This window comes from Phasianus colchicus, chromosome Z (genome assembly GCF_987193195.1).
Source record: "Phasianus colchicus chromosome Z, bPhaCol1.hap1.1, whole genome shotgun sequence".
NCBI lineage: Eukaryota > Metazoa > Chordata > Aves > Galliformes > Phasianidae > Phasianus > Phasianus colchicus.
Window position 1 is genome coordinate 42,767,772 of NC_143476.1, and position 25,016 is coordinate 42,792,787.

At 37.7% G+C, this 25,016-nt stretch overlaps 1 protein-coding gene and 1 long non-coding RNA gene across 2 annotated transcripts in view; both read left to right on the top strand.

The window, feature by feature from the left end:
- The window catches only part of DTWD2 (DTW motif tRNA-uridine aminocarboxypropyltransferase 2), a 69,812-nt gene extending 64,504 nt beyond the window's left edge, over positions 1 to 5,308 (top strand). The window contains exon 6 of the mRNA XM_031601406.2: positions 58 to 5,308. Within this exon, the coding sequence (XP_031457266.1) occupies positions 58 to 228 (171 nt within the window). The 3' untranslated portion in view covers positions 229 to 5,308. The remainder of the gene's footprint in view (positions 1 to 57) is intronic.
- Positions 5,309 to 12,778: 7,470 nt separating this feature from the next.
- On the top strand, positions 12,779 to 24,322 carry LOC149912918 (uncharacterized). Its single transcript, XR_016462064.1, has 3 exons — positions 12,779 to 14,251; positions 16,302 to 16,444; positions 23,444 to 24,322. It is a non-coding gene; the product is annotated as an uncharacterized LOC149912918 (long non-coding RNA).
- The last annotated feature ends 694 nt before the right edge of the window (positions 24,323 to 25,016 follow it).

Below are 25,016 nucleotides of genomic sequence, written 5' to 3' on the forward strand. Positions count from 1 at the left end.
GGAAAGATTGGTTTTTTTTCATCTTTTCCTTCTCCCTCTCTTCCATTTTTTCTGCAGACTATACTACGTCCTCTTCAAGCTTTGTGCTCTTTCCAGCTTCAGCATGGAGCCCAGATCCATCACAGCAAGGAGCATCTTCTCAAAAATGGCTTATATGACAAGCCAATGCCAAAGAATAAGCGCAAACTTAGAAGAATGGAACTTTTGTTAAATAATGTAAAAATATAGGAAAATGGTACGTACCACACAGTGGGATGTATTTGCAGCTAGCCAATGAATATGGATCTGAATTTAATCCACGGAGTTGTGCGTAGTGTAACAAAGCAACTTGGAGGCCCTTCATAGTTAAAAAGAGTTTACCTCCAATAAGATGAACAGTAATGGACAAGTTTTTTATTCTTTTGTTCAGATGATTGAAGATTAGCCTAATTTCCTTAGGGAAAAAAAAAAAAAAAAAAAAAAGATGAAAATTTGGAGCTTGATTTAGATTTGTTATCTCTTGGACGAATAGTACCTGTTAGATTTCTTTTGGAGAAGTTTGATCACAAAACAGAATGTCAATGTAACGGACTGGGAAGACTTCAGAATTTAGAAGTATATGGAATTTTGGTTACTTTAATTTCAGAATCTAATTTTTGAAGGTTTTCAAACATTAATTCCTTATGTTATTTAGATCACTACATGTAAGTCATGTTTTTTGGATAGTTCTTTTCAATGATGAGATTTATATTTTGTCCCTTCTTAAAATGAATGAGTATTTTACAAGGCCGCCAGATTTAGTTTGTCTCCTAAACTTAATTGTTTAAATGAAGTCCACATATTTTTAAGTGAACCTGAACCCTTCTGGTCAAACAACAACAAACTAAACAAAAGAATAAAGTCAATGTAGGGAAATCATTTTTGAATTATAACTCAGGTGCTAAAACTAAATTTTCGCTTCTGTAGAAAGGGACAAAAGGGACATTTTATGCTTCGGACCAACAGTATACAACATATTCATACCTTTACAAATAGCTGTTAGGACAGTAAAAGAGTTAAACAAGTTCTGTGTGGCAGCCCATTCAGAAGTATGATGCAATGACAAACAGTTATTTCTGAGTACAACCTACTAACATTTTTGCAAATCCATTAAGTTTCTGTGTGCTCTTTGACTAGTTCTTCTCTTTTACCAGTGATGTCTATGTACTTGTTAGAAGCAGAGGAATTGAGTATTTTTACAAGCTTTGTGAATTAATGGTTTATGATCTGGAGAAGAAAAAAAAAAAAGTTAAATAAAGGTTTTAAAGTTCCATTCTTCTTAAATGCCTCCATCATGAAATAGCTGAAATTGCTTACTCTTTGTCTTTACTGTCTATTCTGGTCATGGTAACAACATGGAGATAACTGTACACTAATTAGTTATTGATAAGGGAAAGATATTTTGCTTCTAATTTTTCAAAAGCAAGTGAAAAAAACTATGAAAATGGGAGATGTAAACACAGTTCATCAATTGAACTGAAAACACTTCTACAATTAATGAGGGAGGTCAAAACCAGGTCAGAGATAAGCTAAGAAGTTCTGGTTAACCCTAAGCTAACAGTGACCTTTTGTGTAGCCATGTATGAACAATTTAATTTGTCTGTCTGTGCTAGTGAAATTTGTATAACCTTGCCCTCTTCTGTTCTATGTAAGTGCTCTATTTGCTTCTAATTCAGTAAACCTGAACTGGTTTTGACACATCTGAAGCAAAACAGAAGCAAGTGATGAATGATCTTGTGGGTGAACTCTTGCGGCAGAGGAACGGTGTGTTTATTCCTGCAGGAGAAGCACAGTGCAGAAATCTTTATGCTAGCGTAGAATCAGAACTTGTACAACTTGTATGTATGAAACTGCCTCTAGTTCTGGGCTGACATAGCTGGGAATCCCTTTCCCCTATGCTCTTGGGCCTGAGCGTTTATAAAGGAAACAAGATTAGCAGTTAGCATTTATTCTTAATGTCATAATAACATATAGGTAAGATATTTATTGTATATGTTAATTTTGTTCCCCTTGTTTTAAACTCCTTTAGAACAACAGTGTATCTTTTGACCTGCATTTCATAGACTGTTTTTGTACAGAGAAATCTAAGTGTATCTTTCAACAGAATGAGAGCTTATGTTATAGAGAACAGAAAGACACTTGTTTTACACTCTTGGTTTCACAGACATCTGCAAAATGTCTTAGAATTGCAAGATCAGAGAAACAGTTGTCTTAATTGAGTTATAATCCTGAATTATGCATACAATCTCTGAATTCAGATTTTTCATGTTTTGCAGCAAAGGGTGGGTTCTGCACAGCTTACTTTTCACTTTTGCTGATTCCTTGTTTTCTGCTGATTTTATTCCTGTAGTTAGCAGGATCTGTAGATGCTTGATTCATGAAAGCCTTTAATTGCTAGTTTCCCTTGTTGCACGGCATTGGATCAATCACTGTGCAACAGTTGCTGAAGAAAGGAAAAATGATTCACTGCAAACCTCCAGACATTTTATGTAAATTTTCTGTATGCCCTATCACAGCGATAATGTAGTGATCATTTAGATCACTAAAGTACTAATATTTCAGATTTGCAAAAATCTGTTGAACACAAAGTGCCATACTTTGCTTGCTTCTTTCATTTTGGTGGAACTTGTCTGGCCTTAAAAACATATGCAGTAGAAAAAAATAAGGGTAGTAGGAGTTTGGGAAGTTTATTTTCAGGTGTTTCGGATTCAGAGTACACCTCTAACTACATTAATTCAAAGAAATGGGCACTCTGTAGTCCAATCTCCTTGATGAAAGTTGTGCTTGATGAAGCAGCACACTTTTCAAGCAATTTCATTAGAATGAGTTTAATTTGCAGGAGGGTTTTGTTTGTGTGTTTGTTTGTTTGTTTTCTGTAATGGTCAATCTGTTTCATTTTTCCACTTACCAAAAGATTAGTGAGTCAAAACCAGCAGTCTAACAAGATATTGATTAAGAAAAAAGGAATGCATTTACTTGTAATGTTTGTTTCTTTGTTCATGTCCTCTTTGTGCTTCTGAATGCTGCTACCAAAATGAAATCTGCCTTCTGTTTGCCTCTTGTGTTGTGCTTAGGGGAACTTGTGACATGAATAGCAGCCCTTTAAGCACATGTAAACAATCTGCATTTTTTATTATTGGTATTGTTAAATCTGCATATTTAATTTATATTAAATTTGGGTATTATTAAATCTGCGTATTTTCATTGTCTGTAAGTAGTCTGTAAGATTATTAAAAAAAATAGGTAAAGCTAGAAATCATTCAAATCAAGAACATAAGGAAATCCTTATGTTTATAAAGTTTTCAAATAAACAGTTCAGAGATGTGCGAGACATGCATAAATATGTCTGGAAGATGGTGTTACCAGATTACGAAGAAATTCTTTATTGCTTAATTTTTCTTCAAATAAGTTTCTTCAAAACTTTTCAACTGACTCCAAAACTGAGAAAAACTATTTTTAGGCATGGATTTCCTCCTCAGCTGCAGTTTTAGATAAAAGACTGTTCATGATGCATTGTTTTCCACCACCTTTCTGCTTGTTTTGAAATGTAACTAAGTGCTGAACTTTTAGAAAAGGGTAGCAGTTCATAGTTTTCTCTTGAGGTTTGTGTTTATTATGCCTATATACTCAAATGTACATAAATTATGTATTTGTTTCTGCTTCAAAGGTATAAAAGATCTAATTTTCTGTGGTCATGTGCTACTGTTTCTCTACAGAATTGGATTTGTTTGCATATTCTAATATCACAAGCATGTACACCAAATCTTATGTTGTGCCTTTTTAAAATCTTTCATTCAGTTGATGAATAGGTGTGCATTTTCTGTGCCATTTCAAGAAAAGGGTTCCTTTGTTTTCCTTTAAAGTCTGCATCAAGACTGATTTCTGCAGCAGTGCCTTTCAAGCTTTTCAGTTTCAGAGCTCTCCTGTCTTTCTGCAGAAGTGGCTGCTCCTGTTTGCTTCCCACAGTCATGCACATCTTCCCATACTCGATCATAGAATCATAGAATAATAGAATCATAAAATGGCCTGGGTTGATAAGGACCACAGTGATCATCTAGTTTCAACCCCTTGCTATGTGCAGGGTCACCAACCACCAGACCAGGCTGTCAAGAGCCACATCCAGCCTGGCCTTGAATACCTCCAGGGATGGGGCATCCACAACCTCCTTGGGCAGCCTGTTCCAATGAGCATCATCTCCAAAATGCTTCTTTTCCAGCTCAGTGTCTTGCTAGCAATAATAATCCAAATATGCTGTCTCTCACCCATGCCCTTTCCTTCCCAATTTTTTTCTGTTCAAGTGCAAAAAAAGCAAGCTGTATTCTCATCTCCCTGTTATAAAACATGTGCTTTACGAAGTTCCATGTACCTGCACCTAATGAGTTTGTGCCCTTTATGACAGTCCGTCCAAACTCCTAGCAGTTCATGTCTTGAGTGCTGCTGCTTTTGTAGTTGGAGACAGGTGGCTGGGAATTAAAAAGGGCTGAAAGAAGGGAAAGTACTATGCTTTAAGAAATTGGTTAAGGGGCTAAAATAAAGTTGCTTATAATTTACAGGATAACCGATACAGAGCTCATCACTCTGGCTTGGTGTTATCCCAACAGTTTGGCTCATTTGCAGAGTATATCTCAGGATGCCTGTTTTGTTTTACTGATCTAAGATGCACAGAAGTTTTTAGACCTATTTGATACCTATCTCTTTTCTGTGTGAGAAGGTTTTTTTATTGCTAAACAGCAGAAAAATTGCTGTACCTATATGTCTGCAGTGCTTGCAGCACAATTACAGCTGAGGGTGTTGCATACATCCCACTTGATCTGGGTCTGTGCTTGCCTGCATATTGCACATCTTCTGTCATTGTTGTAAGAGGCAGCAGACACTCAACTGGAAGTAGCTTTGAAATGCCCTCTCTGCCCATATAAGCAATAATTAAAAACCTCAATAGTTGTAACAGCCCATATGCCATGCTGTAGTCTGCTGTGTCTGTAAGGACAGGTTACGTGTTTAAGCTCGTACATCTGAACTGAAACTAGGAATTTACCTGCTATGTAAATACCACAACGAAGTTGTCTGGGCTTGAATTTAAGACTAACCCTCAATAAAGATGTGTATCAGAGAGCTTATAAAAATGTTTTAACACAAATTAAATCAAGTCTTTTCCCTTGTGTGTTAGTGGAACAGAGCAACTTAAAATATTTGGCAAATTAATAATACATTAATCATTTTATTTGCATAAGTAAATGCAAGTATGTGAATACACATAATACGTTTTCAGTACGAATGCATAAATAGTTATTAATAATCACCAGCTTTTAAATCACTTTTGAAAGAAAGAATACTTCCTATTAAAGAAAGGTCAGTGTTTCTATCTATCTCCTTGAATTCTCTTTGCTTTAGATGTTTGCATGAGTATTTGAAAATACAGCAGATGGTTAGAGGAAAGTAATGGATTTTTTTTTCTTTTCTTAAATGGATGTGTAGAGAAATTGGTTATGTGCTCATTATAATTCAGCATTTGCAGAGCTGAAATCTGAGTTTGAACCTTTTCCATAACTATTAACAGTAGGCATTGAGCAAAAGTGATGTTGTAGAAAATTAATTTATCAATTATGGTACTTCATTATGCTTGAAATAAACCTTTGAGGAACTTGAATTTTATACAAAATCAAATACCCTATTTTTTTCAGTGCTGGAATTCAATAGGATGTTTTAAGTCACTGCTAGATGTTCCAAATGTGGAATAAACATTAGGAAGAATACTACATTTAGATGTAACAATACCCTATTAGAATTTTACTTAGAAAAGTTATGAGAATTTTCTTTTTTTACTTCTAGAGTAGACTTTATTTATTTATTTATTTATTTCCACTGGAGTACAATAAAATTATGCAGAACTTCCAGCTTATTACTTTTTCTGCTTCATTCTGGATTGTAATACTCAGAAAGCCCTTCTCATCACAACCTGCCCTCAGGGAGTTGTAGAGTGCAATAAGGTCTCCCCTGATCCTTCTCCAGGATGAACAAACCCAGCTCCTGCACCCTCTCTTCATAGGGGAGGTGCTCTAGCCCTCTAATCATCTTTGTGAACCTCCTGGATTGCTTACAGCTTGCTGTGTTGCTGGTCCCTAAGTTTAGCTCACAAGCTCTCAAGCTGATCGTGGCTTTTCTCAGAGGCAGCTGTTTACAATCTGCCTGTTTCTTAAATATAAAGGGTAACTTCCCCATCCCTCCTCCCTAGTCTGTCCCTTCTAAAAAACTTGTGGCTCTCAATCATAGTAGTCCATTTGTGTGACTTTTCCCACCATTTTTCTGTGATAGCAGTTAGGTCCTAGTTACTGATTGCACCCTGGCTTCCATCTCCTCCTTCTTATTTCCCATGCTATGTGTCTTAGTGTTGAGGCACTTCAGCTGGGCTGTCAATTGTCTTACATTCTTGAAGGATCCCCGAAAAGTTCCTTTGGGACAAATCAGAGGTTTTCCCCCGCTACTTTCTACAGTGACATTGTTCCCTGGTTCTTCTCTGTTACTCAGATGCACATCCTCTTCCCATGACAACTGTCATTTAAAACTCTGTTAATCAGCTCAACCAGCTTGTTTCCCAGAACAAGGCCTTCCTGGTCAGTAGCATCCTATCATACATCAAGACTCCCAGTCTTTCAAAGGTATGTCCAAAACCATTGTATCCAAAGCTCTGAATACATCACCATTCACACAACCATTCGTTCAACTGATCTCTTCTCCTTCTACCCAAGTCCCAGTCACTAACCAGGTATGGTTTTTTTTTAATGGAAGATAGTCAGATATTAGCCAAAAACTTTCAGCACATTTTTAGCCCTTTCTTTGTTCAGAATAATTTCTTCTGGTTTTCAGTATGCATTTTTTAGTAAACAAAGTGTGTGTTTCAGTTGATTTTGAAACAGTTGTCAGCTTGTTGTTCTGTTTTGCTTTATTTATCTGCCTCTCTCCAACAGACAACTGTTCTTTCCTCCAGGATTCATATTGATAGCCTCCCTGTGATCAGCTAGAGTTTCACATTCTTCAGCAAGGCAAAATGAACTTACACCTCTTCCTGCAGAACTCAACCATCCCCTCCTCTTTCTTTAGACAGCAGTCATGGTTTTGTTGTGACCCCATTATCACTGTAGAGTCACAGATGACATTTGCAGAGCTGTTTTGTCAGTGTTGGGGCTTTATGAGCTGTTGTTAGGAGGTGGAAGAACAGATTTTGAATGTAAATGTCTGTTGCAGTTGCTATTCACTAGAGGTTTACTTGAGATGAAAAAAATTAAAACCCAGTATTTGTCAAAAGATAAAGGATAAAGTATTAAAGCCAGCTTTTAAGGACCAGATTTTGTATCTTGCCTAGGAACAAGTAATGGGAGCTCTGCATTTATGTGCCCTTCAGAAGATGCAAGGAAGGTCACAGCCCTTGTGCCGCACAGAATGAAGAACAGTTCAAGTTCTACCTCTCCGGAGGCATGTGTCACTTCACAGAGGGAGTGAAATGGGCATGACTATTGTACACATCAGAGTGGTTGTAACACTATATCTATATTACCACTGTATGATCAAAAGTGTGGATGGCTGCAGCCTTCTCTGGGATGCCTTCCTTTAAGTTTTTAAGGGCTTTGCAGCAAAAGGAATTTAAGTGTTTTTAAAAAGGAATCCAGAGAAGCATACCCTCACTGATAACACCATAAACATAAATTGGTCTGACTTACTGTTGTGTTCACAGCATGTGTGTGAGAAAATGATACCTAATTTAAAGTGATACTGAAGTCTGGAGAGAGGGAGTTGTGCATTTCAGGTTTTGTTTGTTTGCTTTTTAAGGTAGCTGCAAATGAATTTAGGAACAGGAAAATAATTGTTGAAGGAAGGTTTCAATGTAGAGACAGGTATATTATAGAATCTGAGAGCATCAACCCCATGATTTGCATCTTCTCTGACTTTCTGGCACTTTTAAGTCAGAAGAAATACATTGTGAATGCTTTAAACTTTCAGAAAGCTGGGGTCAGTCTTTGCCTTAATATTCTATTTCAATTCTAAAGCAAGGTTCTTTCACTTTGCTTGGTATGAACTTTGCCTTTGCAAAGGTTTGGGTGAAATTCTAATGGGGATTGAATTAACTGTAAGTTTTACAGATGTCTTTGATTTCTTTGCTTACAAAAGATGGAGAACACTCTTCTGGCTCCAGATCACTGTGTTTATTCAATGGTAATGGCAGAGTTTTTTCAATTTTATAGGTTTGTCTAGAGTTATTATCATATTAATTTCTTTATTTGAGAAAATCCCTATTAACTACAAGTAGGTATTTGGTGGGTAGCTATTTACCTATTTACAAAAAAAATTCTATTTGTATCAATCAATTGGTATTTACTCACTAATTTTTAGGAACTTTACATTCTGCAGTACAGATTTCACAATTTGTAACCCAAGATGCTGTTTCTGATACGTGGCAGGTAATAGGCATCCATGAATAAAGTGCTTCACGCAATATTTTTTTTTAGGTGGGGTAAGGAGTGTGGAATGTAGTCCTTTGGTTAACATTGGAACTTAATAAAGGGGAAAAAATAAAATATGACAAGATTGTTCTGCTGACTGATTTTTCCAGCCAAGTTGATGATTTCTACTGGGGAATGCCTCATGAATTATTCAGGTAAGACAGAAGCAAGTGCCTCACTGTCCAGTGACTCAATGAAGAAATCATGTTGGAACCAAAGCATCCTATGTAAAATGTATGATCCTCTTAATGCTGATATTAAAATATTAATAAATTCTGTCCTGTCAGGAGGACTGAATCTGAAGCTGTCACAAATGGTTTCTTCTAAAATACAGCTATTTGGATCGTCACTGTTGCCTGAAGTTTCACCAGGCTTCAGTGCTCAGGCAAGTTGAACTGGCTTTCAAAAGAGCACATGCTGTCAAAATTTTACACATTGGTCTGGAAAAACTGCAGGGAAGGAGCAGGTAATCCATTTCATGTTGCTTTGCCTCCTGAAGAGTTAAACTGTGTGTGTATATGTGTGTGTGAATTAAATACTGTGAACAGGAACAGAAGAAAACTTTTATAGAAATCCAGTAACTTGGTAGCTCGTATAAGAAATGCATGGCAAATACCAAATGTTGAATTTTAATTTAATGATTATCAAACAAATATATTTGTTGTCCAAAAAAAGCCCCAGTTTTGTTTGTCTTATTTTTCTGTTTCATTATTGCTGGCTAGTAAGGCTAGAGTTTGTCCTCTGAAGTGACTGTGCCTGACTACTCCTTTAGCTTTTGCCATACACTCATTGTGCCTTTTTACACTGGAATACGGACTTCACTGCAGTGTGTAAATTTGTTTCAACATCCCAGAGCTGAAAATATATTCCAGAGTGCAATGGCATTCAAAAGCTCAATATATACCTGGAGAGCTTATGCAGAGACAAGACCTTGAATCTTTTGATGTAGCTGCAAAGAGAAAGGGAAAGTGACTTACATCTACATTATACAGCAGCTCTGAAATAGCTTTCTGCCAACTACAGTGCAACATGAAAGAAATGTGGCACAAATCTGGAATGTGACTACAGTCCAGTGGAGAAAAAACACCTCAACAATCAAATATCTAATTAGTAACTCTGAGGAAATTTTACACTTACTGACTCATTTTATGAATTCTTTTTTATTTTAAGTCTTAAAGTTTTTAATCTAAAATATATTCAACTATACATCTAAGGTAACTCATTGGAATAATGCCGTACACTATTTTGCCATTGCTCCAAATCTTAACAGCTGGCTGCTTTTGATCTAGCTGATAATTTCTACTTGGCAACTTTAACAATAGCAGAACTGCATATAACATTTGCATGCTGCCTTTGTCTTTACCAGTGCGCTTTATTGCTATATGGTACAATATAACAGATTTTAATTAAATCTACTCAGTTTGACAAAAAATATTTTAATGATACTATGTAATCACTGAATCATAGAACCATAGAATCGTAGAATGGTTTGGGTTGGAAGGGACCTTTAAGACCACCTAGTTTCGACCCCCGCTACAGGCAGGGACACCTCCCTCTAGACCAGGTTGCTCACAGCCCCATCCAACCTGGTTGTGAATGCTTCCAGGGAGGGGACATTCATAACCTTTCTCAGAAACCTGTTCCACATGAGCCCTTTACCCCACGCGTGTCAACTCCACCACTCAGCTTGGTGTTGTCTGCAAACTTGCTGAGAGTACACTTGATCCCACTGTTTGTGTTGCCTACAAAGATGTTAAATAACACCGGTCCCAGTATTGATCTCTGAGGAATGCCACTTGTCACTGGTCTTCACTTGCACATTGAGCTGTTGACTGCAACTCTCTTGAGTGTGACTATCCAGCCAATTCCTTATCTAGCCAGTGGTCCATCCATCAAATCCGTTTTTCTCCATTTTGGCAACTAGGATTTCACACAGGGCAGCATTAAATACTTTGCGACAGTCCAGATAGATGATGTCAGTTGTTTCTCCTTTATCCACTGACACTGTAACTCTGTCATAAAAGGCCACCAAGTTTGTTAGGCATGAGTTGTCCTTGGTGAAGTCATGAGTTTGGCAGTGCCAAAGATTTTATATTTAATGGCACTTTTAGAGAACACAGACACAGGGAACTTTATGGTATGTTTATATTTCAGTGTTTTCTTGGATCAAAAGTGTGTTCTAATAAAGTGACACAGTATTAATGGTGATGTTATGCATAGGTCATCAGTTTTTAAGGCTGCATGGAACAATATGGCATGATTTCAGGAAAGTTGATGGAATCCCACTGAAATGTCATTACAGCTTTAGCAGCAATTCAGACTCAAAATACCTTTTGATTTCTTTTAAAGGAATCAATGTGTATGTGGTAGAGCATAGTGAGACAAAATGATTTCAGATAACGTTGCAGACCAGTTCTGTTCCTTAATAGGTGAGAAGTGTTAACTAGCCATGCATGTCTTTCATTCAAGCTGTAAAATGGTTAACTTCAAACATCATTATGATGGCAGCATCTCATGATCACGTTTTGCGAGTCAGTGAGCTATCTGGTTAGCTGCGAATGTTCACAGCAGTGTGGATCACACAAGTTTTGAGCTTGTCCCTGTGAATGTTCTTGGGGAAGAGAAAGAAAAAAACAGAAAGCTAAGTTCAGCATAAAGACATGCAAATTTCACCAGTGCCTTTTTCTATTCTCTTAGGAGAATTGTCTGTCTGTGAAACAAAGAAATCAGGTTTGCAGTCTCACAAGGCGTTTCTCATTCAAGCTACAGTTTATTCATATGAGAACCTTAATTCTCATATATTGCAAATATAGTTCATGTTTTAAAAAAGCATGAGATATTGCAGATATCTCTTCAGGAATGCTTATGTTTCTTCATCCTTTCAAATTTTTCTCCTGCATTTTCCTTGATTTTCAACATCTCCTTTATGTTAAGAATTATATCATAACCTCCTTGACTTCTTTCTTAATATGCCCCATTCCCAAATTAGGGCATACTCTGACCCATCTCTTAGAAAGACTGTTTAAATATCTACGCTTTGGCTTTTGTCTGACAGGTTGCTAAAAACCAGATTACCCAGTTTTCCAACGAATAAATTATCAGATTCTTTCTCTTGGATGTCTACTTTTTGATTGGACAGACTTAAAGATTACTTCTGAGAGTCTCTGAGTTTATCTGCATATAAATTCTTTCATTTGCCTTGCTGTGCTAACTACTGTCTGTTAACACTGCCTTTAAACCTACTAGCAATGTATTCCTTTTTTTTTTTTTTTTTTTTTTTTTTTTGTATCTCAGTGTGAGATTACAACTGTTTATGGTTCATAAGGCTGTATATTAAACTAAAACTGAAACATACAATTTTGTGCTGCCTTTGCTTCTGTTTTCTATAAGCTATTTTTTTTTCTTTTAATTAATTAATTTATTTTTTTAAACTTGCTTGTCAGTTGGTCTCCCTAATTTTCCCATTGTGGTCCTCTTTGGCCTTCATGGGCAAGCTGACATTTTGTCAAATCTATAGAGCACTTACCGTGTAATAAATTATTAGAGTCAGTTCAAGATTTGTTAATCAAATGATAGGAGATTTGCATGGTTGTGTTTCTAAGGCATGTTGGTGACCTTTTGTCCATATGTGGGTATACTTTAGCCAGTGGTTTTGGTCTGTGCTGGATAAGAACAATCCTTCCTTTTACTCCTGGAGACACATATGATATGCTTTTGCACTGTTGTGGAGATGAAACTGGTATGCACAGTGCACAGTGTGTCTAGTCATAGAGATATAGCTATTAAGAGAGTATCAGAGAAGTAGTTTTTGTGTCTTTACAGTGAAGATGCTGAGAGCCTTGGTCCTTTGTATATGCTTGCTCCACAGGCAGCAAGTATCCAGCATAGCAGGAACTGCCTGGTCCTGCCAACATATGCAATGTGTGCAAGAGGAACTAGGTACAACAAGGCATGGATCTGTAAGAACAGTTGTTTCTCCTCCTCAATTTACTTTTCCCTTCAGTCTTTCTCATGCCTCTTTAAACATGATGCAAAGACTTTGATGTCCAAAGAAATGTGTGTTTAGATATTCTCTTGAAAGTAATTTCATTTGACAAGTGTTACTATATTTGAAGTGATTAGACTATCACAAAACCCGCATTATTTCTCCCTTGAGAAAGAGATAAGTACAGCTAATGTTTAGTAATGAAAAGAGCTGGAGTTTTTTAATCTTTCAAATTTTGCCTTAGTATTTGTCAACATATCTTTCTAGTGAGAAACTAATGTCATCATCCATTCAAAAAAAAACTTTTCGCTATCATTTATATGGGAAATCCCATGGACTCCTAAAATTTATTTATACTAGTCATTTGTTTTAAAAAGTGGATGATGGAGACAGAGACTTCTGATTTTTACTCATTTTTTCTTGACATTATTGTATTAAGAGCTTTTCAATGGAACGGAAACTACAGAATTACAGAATTGTGATGTGAAACATTTCTGTAAAAGTTGACTACACAAGACAGTAGTGGCAAAAACATTCTCATACCAGGGCCTATTGTGAGCTTCCTTAGAACTATATAAGAGTTGAATAGAAGCTGAAAAATTTTTAAAGGATTTCTGAGACATGTCAGTGTTAAGCTGAAAGTGACAGGACATATACAGTTTAGTAGATACGGCCAATAGGAGTCTCAAACTCCACTTACTTCTCACTGTTTTGCATCTGCAAATAAAATGTTTGTATTTGTGACAGATCGTGTGAGTAACTAAAATAATTCCACTTTCCTTGGCCTTTTACTGTAGGTCTAGATGCCATCTCTGGCAACATAAAATGCTGTTTTAATATTTTTAGGAAATGATAGATCCTCACATCCAAACTTCAGCATGGGCAGAAGAGTGTTGTTGAACTTGAATTTTGTGGTGTGCAGTTGAAGCGTTTTCAGGAATGCTGAAAATAAATTTTGTTTTTTTCAACTAAGTAGTCCTTTGGTAAAAGAAGAGAGTAATAGCAAATAAATGGATCTGCCTCTTAGGGAAGGAATCTTCTTCAGTGATAGAATGCATTGTTTAGTCCAGAAATAGCAGTATAACACTAGGGAACGCAGAGATGGTTGAGAAGAAATATCAGTTCAAGGGAAATACGCTATTGAGGCATTTTTAATATTTTTAATAATTTTTATATTGAGGCAGCTGAGAGAAAAGGAAAACAGCTAGGAAATTTCCCAGCCTAAAGATAGAGACTGTTAGAAAATGTGGCTCGAGGTTTAGTGGAGCACAGAAAGTACTAATGTAACAATTGGAAACTCAGTGAATTTGGTAGGTGCTTTTTCAACTTGTATATTTTATTTATCTATATATGTAAGTTTAAATTTACATACAAAAATAGTGTGATTAGGGAGAGAAGAGACTGTGTATACTTCTTCACCAAATAGCGCATAAATGTAGGCTATAATTTTGTTTGGTTTCAAAGAATGTGCTTTTCAAGCTGTTTTTCTGTAATTTCTGATTTCAGAAGGAGTCTCTTTGCTGGGACTATACGTTCTGGTGCATTATTATGACCTTAATTAATAATGTGTTGCGAAGCAAAATTAATTAATGGTAACACTAGACTTAGGGTTGACTTATCCTAATGAGAAATTATACACTGTTGTTTTGAATACATACTCAATTTTTTTTTTCTTCCTCATTATATCAGACTTTCCATACTGGAGATCATATAGCAGTGGAGTTTTACAACTGCTTTCCAACGTCTAACGTCAGTGAGTATCAATTCAAACAAAGAGTGTCATAGAAACTTGGTAAACTCAGTGGATCTTCCACATCCAACTGCTTTTTAAATCAGATACATGGTCATAAAATAATTTGTGTTGAGATTTTGTTAAGCTTGCAATGAGATGTGGGTGTCCTTGGTTTCCTTTGAAAATTCAAGTGCCAAACTTGAGGCCATTGTCCAATGCTTAGTTACAGGTAAAACTCAGCAATAGTATTGAAGCTCAAGTATGTATACAAATTCCTTGGTGTGGTGTAAAGCAGCAGCTCTCTTAGGCTACAACTGCAGTTGTAGCTACTTAATCACTAGGGAGCAAGCTTTGTGGCCATTTGTAACTCATTGCAAGTTAAGCTCAAAATCTGTGGGAAATGTAGAGGGAAAAAAACCCAACACTTGAAAATTGTTATGTAGCTTTCTAAAGGGCACAAATAACCTGGCAGTCTCATAGAGGGGAAGGGGAAAAAACAGATTGCTAAAGCTATTTAGGATTTTAGGTGATTTATTCTGAGCAATGAATCAAGAATATTACCACGCATTGTTACTTGAAGAAAATGAGCTTCATTATTTTCATCACCTTTCTGCTAAAAGAATATATGTCACCTGAGGAAAGTTCTTTTCCCCTTTCACTTGTAATTCAATCCTTACTCTTCACACAAGAGTTATTTTGCTATAGCAACTCTAGTAGCACCCAGTAGAGTTCATATATAGCTTGTAAACATTTTTTTTTTTTTTTTTAATTTTGTGAACACCTTCAAAGCAAAGACTTTGTCATGGTTGGATGGACCAGGACATAGCAGAAGCAGTCGTTAGACACAAAGACAGACTAATTAGATGTCTGCCTTTTACTATATGATTTTAAGGCTTAAATTCTAGCACACCTAAAGTTCATGCAATTCCAGGCATCAATCAATTAGACAAAGGAAAAACAAGTCAATTTTATTACACTCTGTGACTCAGGCAGTTGATTATACTGAGAAAACACAGAACTTGATGCTTTAGGAAAGGGTTTGCATTTGTAATTGACTAACTGCTGCCTCTTGCTCTATCGACCTTCACTAATTTGTAGTATTGTCTGTCATTCCTTATCAGCAGCTGAGTGGGAAGGTTCATATGTATACATCAACATCATTAAGGTCAGGGGGACTACATCTGTCTTTGTAGTCTGTTCATTTTAATTGTATGTATGGTCATGCTGCAGACTTTCTACAATTTTGTTCCGCACGTCTATCTGAAAATCTGCAGCCTTTGTCATGCTGTCACTGTTTCAGTAATAATGCATTGGTTAATGAAGACGGCTGTGGATGGTTTAAAAACATTGAGAATTTCTCTGATATAGTCCCCATGCTGCTACAGAGTCCTGCATCCCACAGAGCTGAAGGGACGGCTTGGCTGCGGAAACTGATCTGTTGCAGTGTTTTGGGCACACTGCTATGCTGCTAAGGTGCTGATTAATGAGAATACCCTGCTGCACTAATTACTGGGGCCTGCCTTCTCATGGCATATCAGCTGGGAGGGTGAAACTGAAAGAATATTACCCCAAACTTTTGTTTTTAAAAGTTGCATAAATAGCCTGAAGTTGCATTTCTCAATGTCTACATCTGTGGTTAGGTTGTGGTTGATGATCTTTAAGGTCTTTTCCAAGCTGAGCAATTCTATGATTCTGTGATTCTGTGGTCAGTATTTTGATTTATTATGCATGCGTAGGTTTTAGTTTGACATTTTTTCAGTTTGATTTGTTTCTTTTCCAGAGCTGCTCTGTTTTCTAAACAGTAAATATATTCACTCATAACCTCTACTGACATGGTATCAATCAGGAATAAAATTGACACATTTGCTTCCTGCTAAAGACCATGGAAGAGAATGCTGAATAAATGAGTTTCTCATGCTCTCACTTGAGCAGAAAGCACAAAAGTAAAGGGAGTAAATATGTCAAGATCTGATTTCAAAGTAATCTTGAATATAGAAAGATGTTGGGTGCATTAATGAGCAATCAGCAGTTTCACTTCCACAGAAGCCGATTAAAGTGTTTTTAATGGCAGTGACCTACCTGATCCTCCCTCTGGCTTTGCCTGCTTCAAAATGATCTTCAGAAGCCTGTATGGAATGCTGAGAAGTGCTGAAATTCATTCTGTGTATTGTGACAGCTAATTGAAATGAACAGCTTGATGAATTTTCTAGTCCGGTAAGTCTGGCTTGTGCAAAGAAACCACATTTCTGAAACATAGCAAGCTGAGACCAAAAAGTTATTGCCTCCAGCAGTAGGTTTGATCTGGCTCTGACTGATGCTGTGTAGCTGTGAATTCCACAAGGTGACGCAACATCAGTTCTGAACTATATTACTTACAGAACTGAGTGATGAAGCAGAAAAATAACCCTTATATGTATTTAACCCTGCATCTGTGGGTTCTTGACCATCTTGTGCACTTGAGCTCAAATTCACATTTATTCCTTGCATTGCTCTCCTGAGGTAACAGACATGTTTATGTATTTGAGAGCCTAATGATAATATCTGTTCTTCAGTGTGACCAGGCATCATTACTGCATATCAGGAGAATGTAGATGAAAGAAGAGAAACTAATTGATGCCCATGGGTAACTGCAGTGAAGCACCGTCTTCTTCCACAAAGCTTGTACAATGTAACAATGCTAAAGGAAAGCAAACATCCCACAATTCTATGCAAGCTGATAAAAAGGGGATGAGACCACAGACGGAATGTAAATTTGCTATATGTCTAGTGGGAAGAAGGAAAATCCTCAAAAAGTTTGGGTCCTAACAGGCTTGCATAGAAATTTCACGTAGATGCTTCATTGTTGTTTTCCTAAAACAGTTGACATCTGTCTTCCTGCCTTAGTAAAATCGCCCTAGCAATGTGCAGATGAAGAGTGAAAGGAAATGAAGGTAAGGGCAACCCCAGAATAAAAAGCATTCTGTTTCACCAAGTCTTTTATGCCCAGACAGAATGGAAAGCTTTTCTTCCTTAAATAATGCTTTATAGTGACAAGTAAATGACTGAAACACAGAATGAAGCAGAGAGTGAGTGGTAATTGTATTAATTCAATTTGACCTATATTTCTGAGGTTTGGTCAAAGACTGGCTAAACAATTTTAGGAAAGTTGCTTGGTTGTTTTGTTTTTAAAAAAATTAGTTACAGCTTGTAAGAAAATTGTCACAACCCTCTGAACATTGAATATCATTGATTTGTATTTAAATAAATAATACATTCCTTATGTAGTGAATTTTATCATGAATATTCTCAGGCTCCCTTGGAAATTAGTAGATTTAAATAAACCTGTGCAGTGGATGACAGGTGCCATGTAAGTCTAAATCTCATCTTAGAAAATTGCTTTGAATTTATTAGCGAGCAGAGTTGTCTTTACTAGGTGAAAAGGCAAAGGTGGCAGTGGATGGGGAAATAGCTCAGGTGGAATCCAAGGCAGGTGACCTGGAGGTTGTGGCACAAAGACTGGGAGGAGGGAGACATTGTGTGAAGTCAGACGGGGAGGAAATATCTAGATCCCATTTAAGAGGAATAGCAAAATAGGTAAATATTCCAAGCTTAATTTTCTGATTTTGCTGGATTGAGTATGTTCATTTCTCCATCTTTTCCTGCTATCATTCCAGTTATTTTTGGAATTCCAGGATGTGGAGACCTCAGTACAGGAAAGACATGGACCTGTTGGAGTGCATTCAGAGAAGGGCATGATGAGGGCAGAGGTGATGAAGCACTGACACAGGTTGCGGAGAGATGTGGTGGATGCCCCATCTGTGGAGACTTTCAAGGCGAGGCTGGATTGGGGTCTGAGTATCCTGATCTAGCTGTGAATATCCCTATTCATTGCAGGGGAGTTGGACTAGGTGATCTTTAAAGGTCTCATCCAACTGTAAGGATTCTAGGATTCCTTATGGTAAAGGTGACTGAGCACTGCAACAGGCTGCCCAGAGAGACTGTGGAGTCTCCTTCTATACAGATATTCAAGACCTGTCTGGACACCTACCTGCGTGATCTATTGTAGCGAACCTACTTTACAGGAGGGTTAGACTCGATTTCTTGAGGTCCCTTCCAGCCCCTGCAGTTCTATAGTTCAATGATATGCAGACAATCACAGATGGAGAATGCTGGGTGATTTTATGCCGTACACTGAAACAGAAAAAAATATACTGTAAATGCACAGGGAGATTATGAATGTAGAAAGCAAATTTCAAATATACAAACAATATTTGTTGTAAAGTTTTTTATAAATATACTTGTGTTTGTGTGTGTGTGTGTGTTGCCTTGCTTAACTAAAATAAATGTGATATGTTACAATGGGATAGCACTGTTTTTTAATAAACATAGGGATTGTGTCTGCTGCTCTGTGCCTCTGGCCTTCTTGTTCATGAACAGAGGTTTTGATTAGGGCATCCAGCCATGGCCTCCACATTTCCTGGCAGTGTGATACTTGTTTCACTGTGTCAAAATACCCCAAGCCTTTGAAGAGTCCTAGCACAGAGATAACGCCAGTAGGGACTGTTAAACACTACTGGGAGGAAGTAAATCTGTAATGAGAGAAGCCAGATGTTACTGGTGGCTGCAGTTACAGGAGTAGTTGTGCTTGTGACTGTCCACTCTCTTTTTAACTATGCATGACCCCTGGTTTAGCTCAAATGCTTACTTACAACCCTTGGTCTTATTCACATAGGTCACATAGGAGTCAATTGTTGAGGAGTATGTAGATACCCTGTCACATTCTCACACTTTCAGCTGACTTACAGCACAGACATGCCCTGACATAGATCAGTGTCTTACAGTCTAAGACATCCAGAATTATTATTTTCACTTTTAGCTTACATTTCCTTGTAGTTCCATTTGGGCACTGTAGCATATATGTAGCTGCAGCAGCCTTAAAAACTCCTATTCACAAAGGGCCAGAAATCTCCTTTCTATCTACCAAGATGCTGCCCTCCATCTGAGCGTCACACAGAATTTCATCAGTTTCTCTGTGCTGCAATGCACTGTCCCCACAGAGACATTCACTTCAGTCTTAAAAATGCTTCACTCTTATTAATGACTATACTTTGTGTCTGATGTCATGAAAGTAAACAAATGCCAAATAGATGCAAAATCTCCCTCTCTCTCTCTCTCTTTTTTTCCTCACAACGAACCTGCATTTGGCCATTTTTTGCTTGACAACCAGTCCTACCTACCTCATCATGTTGGTTAAATCTCTGATGCACAGTTACTGATTTTAAAGGAGTTCTTGTTTCACCTTCCTGTTCATTCTAGACAAGGTTAGATTTGATAGGAGTTGGCAGATCTGGGCAGAGCACAGATCCCTCTAGGTCAGTACTGCCATGCTGTTGGGTAGGCGAGACTGCAGCACCTCCCATCCTCCTCTGTAGAACTCACATCTGTCTTGCATCTGAGGTGCAGGCTTTTCTGATCTCTTGTACACAGACTTAGGACTGTGTTGTTTGATAGTGTGAAATATACAGATAGTCAAGTGTTTGTTTGGATTAGGATAAGAGTACAGTTAAAACGTATTGGTCTGTAAATAAAAGATTTGGGAAAGCAGATGGGAAACTGCTGGTACAGTGCAGTAGTGCTGAGTATCCAGGAGGTGGCATCCGAAGTATTCAATTACAGTGAGAGCAGAAACCAGCCTGCAAGTAATGCAGTTGGTGCTTCCGTGCAAGGAAAAAGATTGTTAACATTTCGCTGAAAAGTCATAATGGATGAGTGCTTTTGTCCTACCACCTCAGGCATCCATCCCAGCCTTTAAGTTAATTCTGAGAATTATTGTGCCTTGGTAAAATTAATCTAAACTTGGAAAATTTTATGTGTTTGCCTTTTCAGGCCTGTCCCTTTTCTTTTTGACTGATTTGAAATTCACTAGACAAATTCTGGGCTTTGTGGGAGCATGTTTGTGATTTCTTTGCTACACTCTGTTTTGTGGTGTTTTCAAAGGGTAATGGCAAAATTTGTTGGCTTAGAGTGTCAAAAGGTGAAGAGAATGTCTTTGTCATCCTGGCAATGATTTTAATCTTACCATTTGGTAAGTGGTGGCAGAACAGCTTCCACTTGACCATCAATCTAGTTTACATATAAAAGATAGATCTGAGGTGCTGATTATGCCAACTGGATAACATGAATAAAATGAACATTAGGCTCCACCAGAAGACCCTGATTCTGTCATCCCTTACTGAGCGGAAGCTTTATAGTAGAATGCATTGTAAACTGCCTCATTAATGTTGTGGAGAACATGGCTGTTTCATCCATTTGTATTACGTGGCTAGAAAATGACAACCCACAGCCTTCATGACTTTTTTTCATAAAAAGAAATTATTTGGACAGCCTGAATCATAGGTATTCAAAACGTTGTCACCCTTAGTAAGGTGGAGCAGCTAGCTGAGGATTCATAGCCTTTCATTAAATGTTTGGAGCAGCCAACCCTCCAGTTGTACAAATTCCAAAATGGCAGATATTGGTTGTTCTCCCTCAGGCAGCAAGTGAAAATCCCTATTAGACTGAAACCATCAAAAGATCACAGATCCTGCTGCCTGAAGAAGAATCTGCACTTCATCCTTAGTCTGAAATACAGCACACAGAGAAGAGAGCTTCTGTTCTGGAAGATCCTGAGCTCATGAATCTCCAACAGCTATTCCTGAAAAGAGGCCTAAGGATGTGTTTCAATACCTCCTAGAGAGGAGTAAGATTGCTTCTAGGAATATCTGCACAGTGAAGACTTGTGCTGCCTGTCTGCATGGGATTATAGTCAACTGCAATGGATGCAACAGCGGCATAGAATTGAAGAGCTTGACCTTTGGAATTTGCAATTGTTTTAAGAAAAACCTGTACAAATTAACTGAGAATAATTCACAGTGCAGAATAGATGGTTTGACAGATAAACTTCTATTAAATTTTCAAAGCGCTGTTTAATTTATTTAGAAAGATAAGTATTTACCTTTGAGTCAGTTGTAAAAGACATCATGGTTTCCATTTGTGTTTCAAGTCCTGGATCTCAGTTACACCTGCACCTGTGGTGTATTTCGACAGGGTAAATGGACTGTAAGGGAGATTCCACAGATTAGTTCAGGAGAGACAGCTCAGATGCAAATCATACCTGCTGACATTGCTAGACTCCAAACAAATAGTTTGGTCAGCTTTGGAAGAGCACTGGCAGATAGATACAGGAAAGGAACACACCTACACTTATGCACTGCACGAACTCAAAACTTGCACTTCAAGTGTGGATTTGCTGAGAAGCCGGAAAACTCTAGTCTCCATCCGTGTTAGCAACACCCAAGAGAGGACACATTGGGCACCGTGTAATAAATCTAGAAAAATTCCAGCCCTGGGATAGATGTTATTTCAGACCTAAAAACTGCTCTATTTCCCAGGAAATGCAAGAGCACAGAAAAACAAGGTTAAAAAATATCTGTTCCCTCACTGAACGTTTCTTCGGCCTAGTGATCTGGTTTCTCTTGCACTCTTAGAAATTCTCATTTGCTTTTCAGAATAATTTTGGCAACTATTAGTAGCAGAATAAATGCTTTTAAAAGGAAACTCTGTTAAAGATGTACAGCACCAGTGTAAAATTGCCACAAATTCATGAAACTTACTTTCTGTTAACCTATATTTGATGCCTCCTCTTCCCCACTCTACCCATCCCATGTTTTCATCTACTCTCCTTGATAATGGCAAAATGAAAACCAAAAATCCTCCAAAGCCCCCCACCCATCTCTGCTGTGATTGTCCTGATGTCAGGGAGCAATGTTTAGTGTTGCATTGGTAAGCTATACTTCATAGCAGTGGATTTCTTTCTCATCAAATCCTTTGGATTTGCAGAGAAACCGGGGCTAACCTTCACGTATTCCATGGTCTGTCCTTTTCTGGTGTTCAGGTGGAATTTGTGTGTGCACAACAGATTTTCCTGGGGTTGAGCTGTAGCCATAAAACACTGGGCTAGTTCTTCGAGAGAGACACAAGAGGTATGTCAGGCCGTGCCCCTCTTGCAGCCAGATTCTCAGGTTTCCCACCACTTACATTTCAAAGTTCTCAGCGGCAGCAAGTATTCCTGCTAAAGTTCCCTGTCCTCCTAAGACTGCTCTTTTTTGGGACCTTCTTTTGGCCCAACTGCTGGTTGTCATTTCAAGGGATCTGTGCCACTGCATGGGAAAGCAGCAGCCAAAAAAATTAATAAAGAAATCCAGTTTCCTGGGTTGCTTGCTACTGAAGTTTAGTTTACTTTATTGATGAGTCAGGGCTCATTTTATCTTCAAAAATTTCCTACCAAACATTACCCATTTCCCTATGAGTTCTGCTAAAGCAAATATTCCCATTATTTTATCTTGTGAGGTAAGCTGGCATGCTTTGTTTCTGTATTCACATCTATCATAAAAAGTCTGCATCCAAGGTGAGTTTCCAATACTCAAGCCTTGCTGCAAGAAGAAAAAAAAAAAAAAAAAAAAAAAGTGCTTTGAGACTATTTCTGGATTTAAGCCCGGTACCAAAACAGATATGTCTCTGCTTTTATTTTGTACTAGCTATCTGGAAGCAGAAGGAAGAGAAACAGAATTACAGTTGTGTTTGCATTTTTACATACATTATGATGGGATTGCAGTGAAATACTAAATAGATGAATTAAAACTTATCAAAACAAAAGCCATGTCCTTCGTAAAATCTTATACGTTGAAAAGATTGGGAGTCACTGGAATTAAAATTTAAGAGCTTATTTCACTAATACCTTATGTATACCTTAAGTTTGGAAGAGCTGGGTAATTACCTTGCTGAAATGGACCTGAATTACAGTTGCAAGCATTCTTCCTTTCTTCTCTGTAGTTGTAAAAGCCCCAGGTTATCTGTGAAAATGTACCAGCTGTATTTCGTAGCAGAAAACTTCGCAAAAGAAGGTACTGAAAGTATTAGCTAGATTAATAATTAGATTAGCTCTGTTCCAGCAAGCAATTTTGACTTTCTGGAAAGAAGGACTGTAAATGTGTGAGAGTGAGTGTGTAAATTTTTTCCACAAGACTTACTGCTTGTGCCCTTTTGTAGTATCCCTTTAGCAACTACTGCACAACATGACCTTTTCAGCATATTTATCAGTTTCAGCCTTATGGATGACATAGAGCCTGAAATATAGTTGCTGAGAGGATGAACAATTCCAGGAGACTGATCCAAAATCTTTTTTTTTTTTTGCAGGGCTGTTCTGAAGCTCTTGCATCATGGTAGATGCATCTGAAGCTCTGATGTCCAAATATAATGCGGAACTCAAATTCCACATCAAGAAATAGGAAAAGGAGTAAGAAATTAGACCAAGTAGAAAATAGACTGCATCTGATAAGGCATGCGTGTACATTTCAATAAAAGATACAAAATGAAAGAAGAAGGAAAACATACCTAAGTGGCTGTAACATGTTCAGCTGAAAACAAATTGCCTAATTGTGGAAAGAGTTCCAGATGAAAGAACCCATTGTCCTCATACCACAACATTTTAAAGAAAAACGTACACCTAGGACTTATGTATGGTGTCAGTGATTTAAATGTTGCTATTTTAGCCTATTTTTAAAAGTTATTTCTCAGATATAATAGAGTTGGTTTAGCAATCTAATTTTTTCCCCCTCATCTTCTGTTTTATGACTACCCTGCAGGACTTCTTGTTTCCACTGTGACTCACTTACTGACATCAACATCTGTTTTAGAGCTTGGAGCCTTTCCAGAGCAGAAATTTATTTGGTAGTGGGCTATGTCACAAGGATGCGAAATCTAAGATGTAAAGAGTGGAGAAATTCTTATTGTGTGCCTTCCTACAGCTTTATTTTTGTATTTTGTACATGTAAATAATATTCCCTTTTCCTGCTGGCTTTGTGTGTCTGTCTCAGAGGTCTGTTAAATCTCCTGCTGAATGTCAAGATAATACCTCAGTTAAGGCCTGTCTCTGCTTCCTGCTGGGACTTGCTACTTAGGGAGATAAGATACTTTAAGATACAGGATAGGGCACATTTTGATTACAGAATCCAGTGAATATTTCAGTTTTCCCTTATCTCTATTGCTTGCTTGTTTCTGTCTCAAATGGCTCTGTGGATGACTCCGTGCACACAGAAGGGAATTCCCAGTTTCTTAGTTGTGCTCTCTGCATAAATGTATTTTAAAGTTGGGAAGCTTACACATTGGTTTTGGTTTATGTACCCTGGCAGTCCTGTGAAAGGAAGCAAGCTTCCAAAGAGTTTGTGTATTGCTGTCCAGTGCAGTCTTACAATGAGTAGACCAAGTAAAAAGAAATCTTGAAGATCTGACAAATTTCTGGCTTTGTGAGTGAGGCCCACTGAGAGGGAGCTGTGTGTCAGTGAAAATGGTCACTAAATGACCAAGTACAATATAGTATATACTTAAAGAATGATCTCTTCTAAATTTCTATGGACAATTCCTATACTTGTCCAGAATGCCTCCCTGAGGTCCCATTGAAAACTCTGGCCAGAAGTAACACTTTTGAACAGCAGACATCCGATTCAGAGAACTTTGCAGCTCATAAACAGAGCTACTTTCATAGCAGGCAAATCATTTCCATGGAACCCTTCAGTTGCCTGTGACATTTGGAACATGGCAATGCTGAGATGCTTGGTAGCCTGTCTGCCTCCTTTTTAGAATAGAACAATCTGTCCTACAGCAATTGTTTACATTTTCAGCATTACATGAAGAAGCAGTGATGAGCATTCATTTGGAGGCCAGGAGGCTACTCAGTTGTAGTCTCCAAATCACCAAATTTCTGAGAACC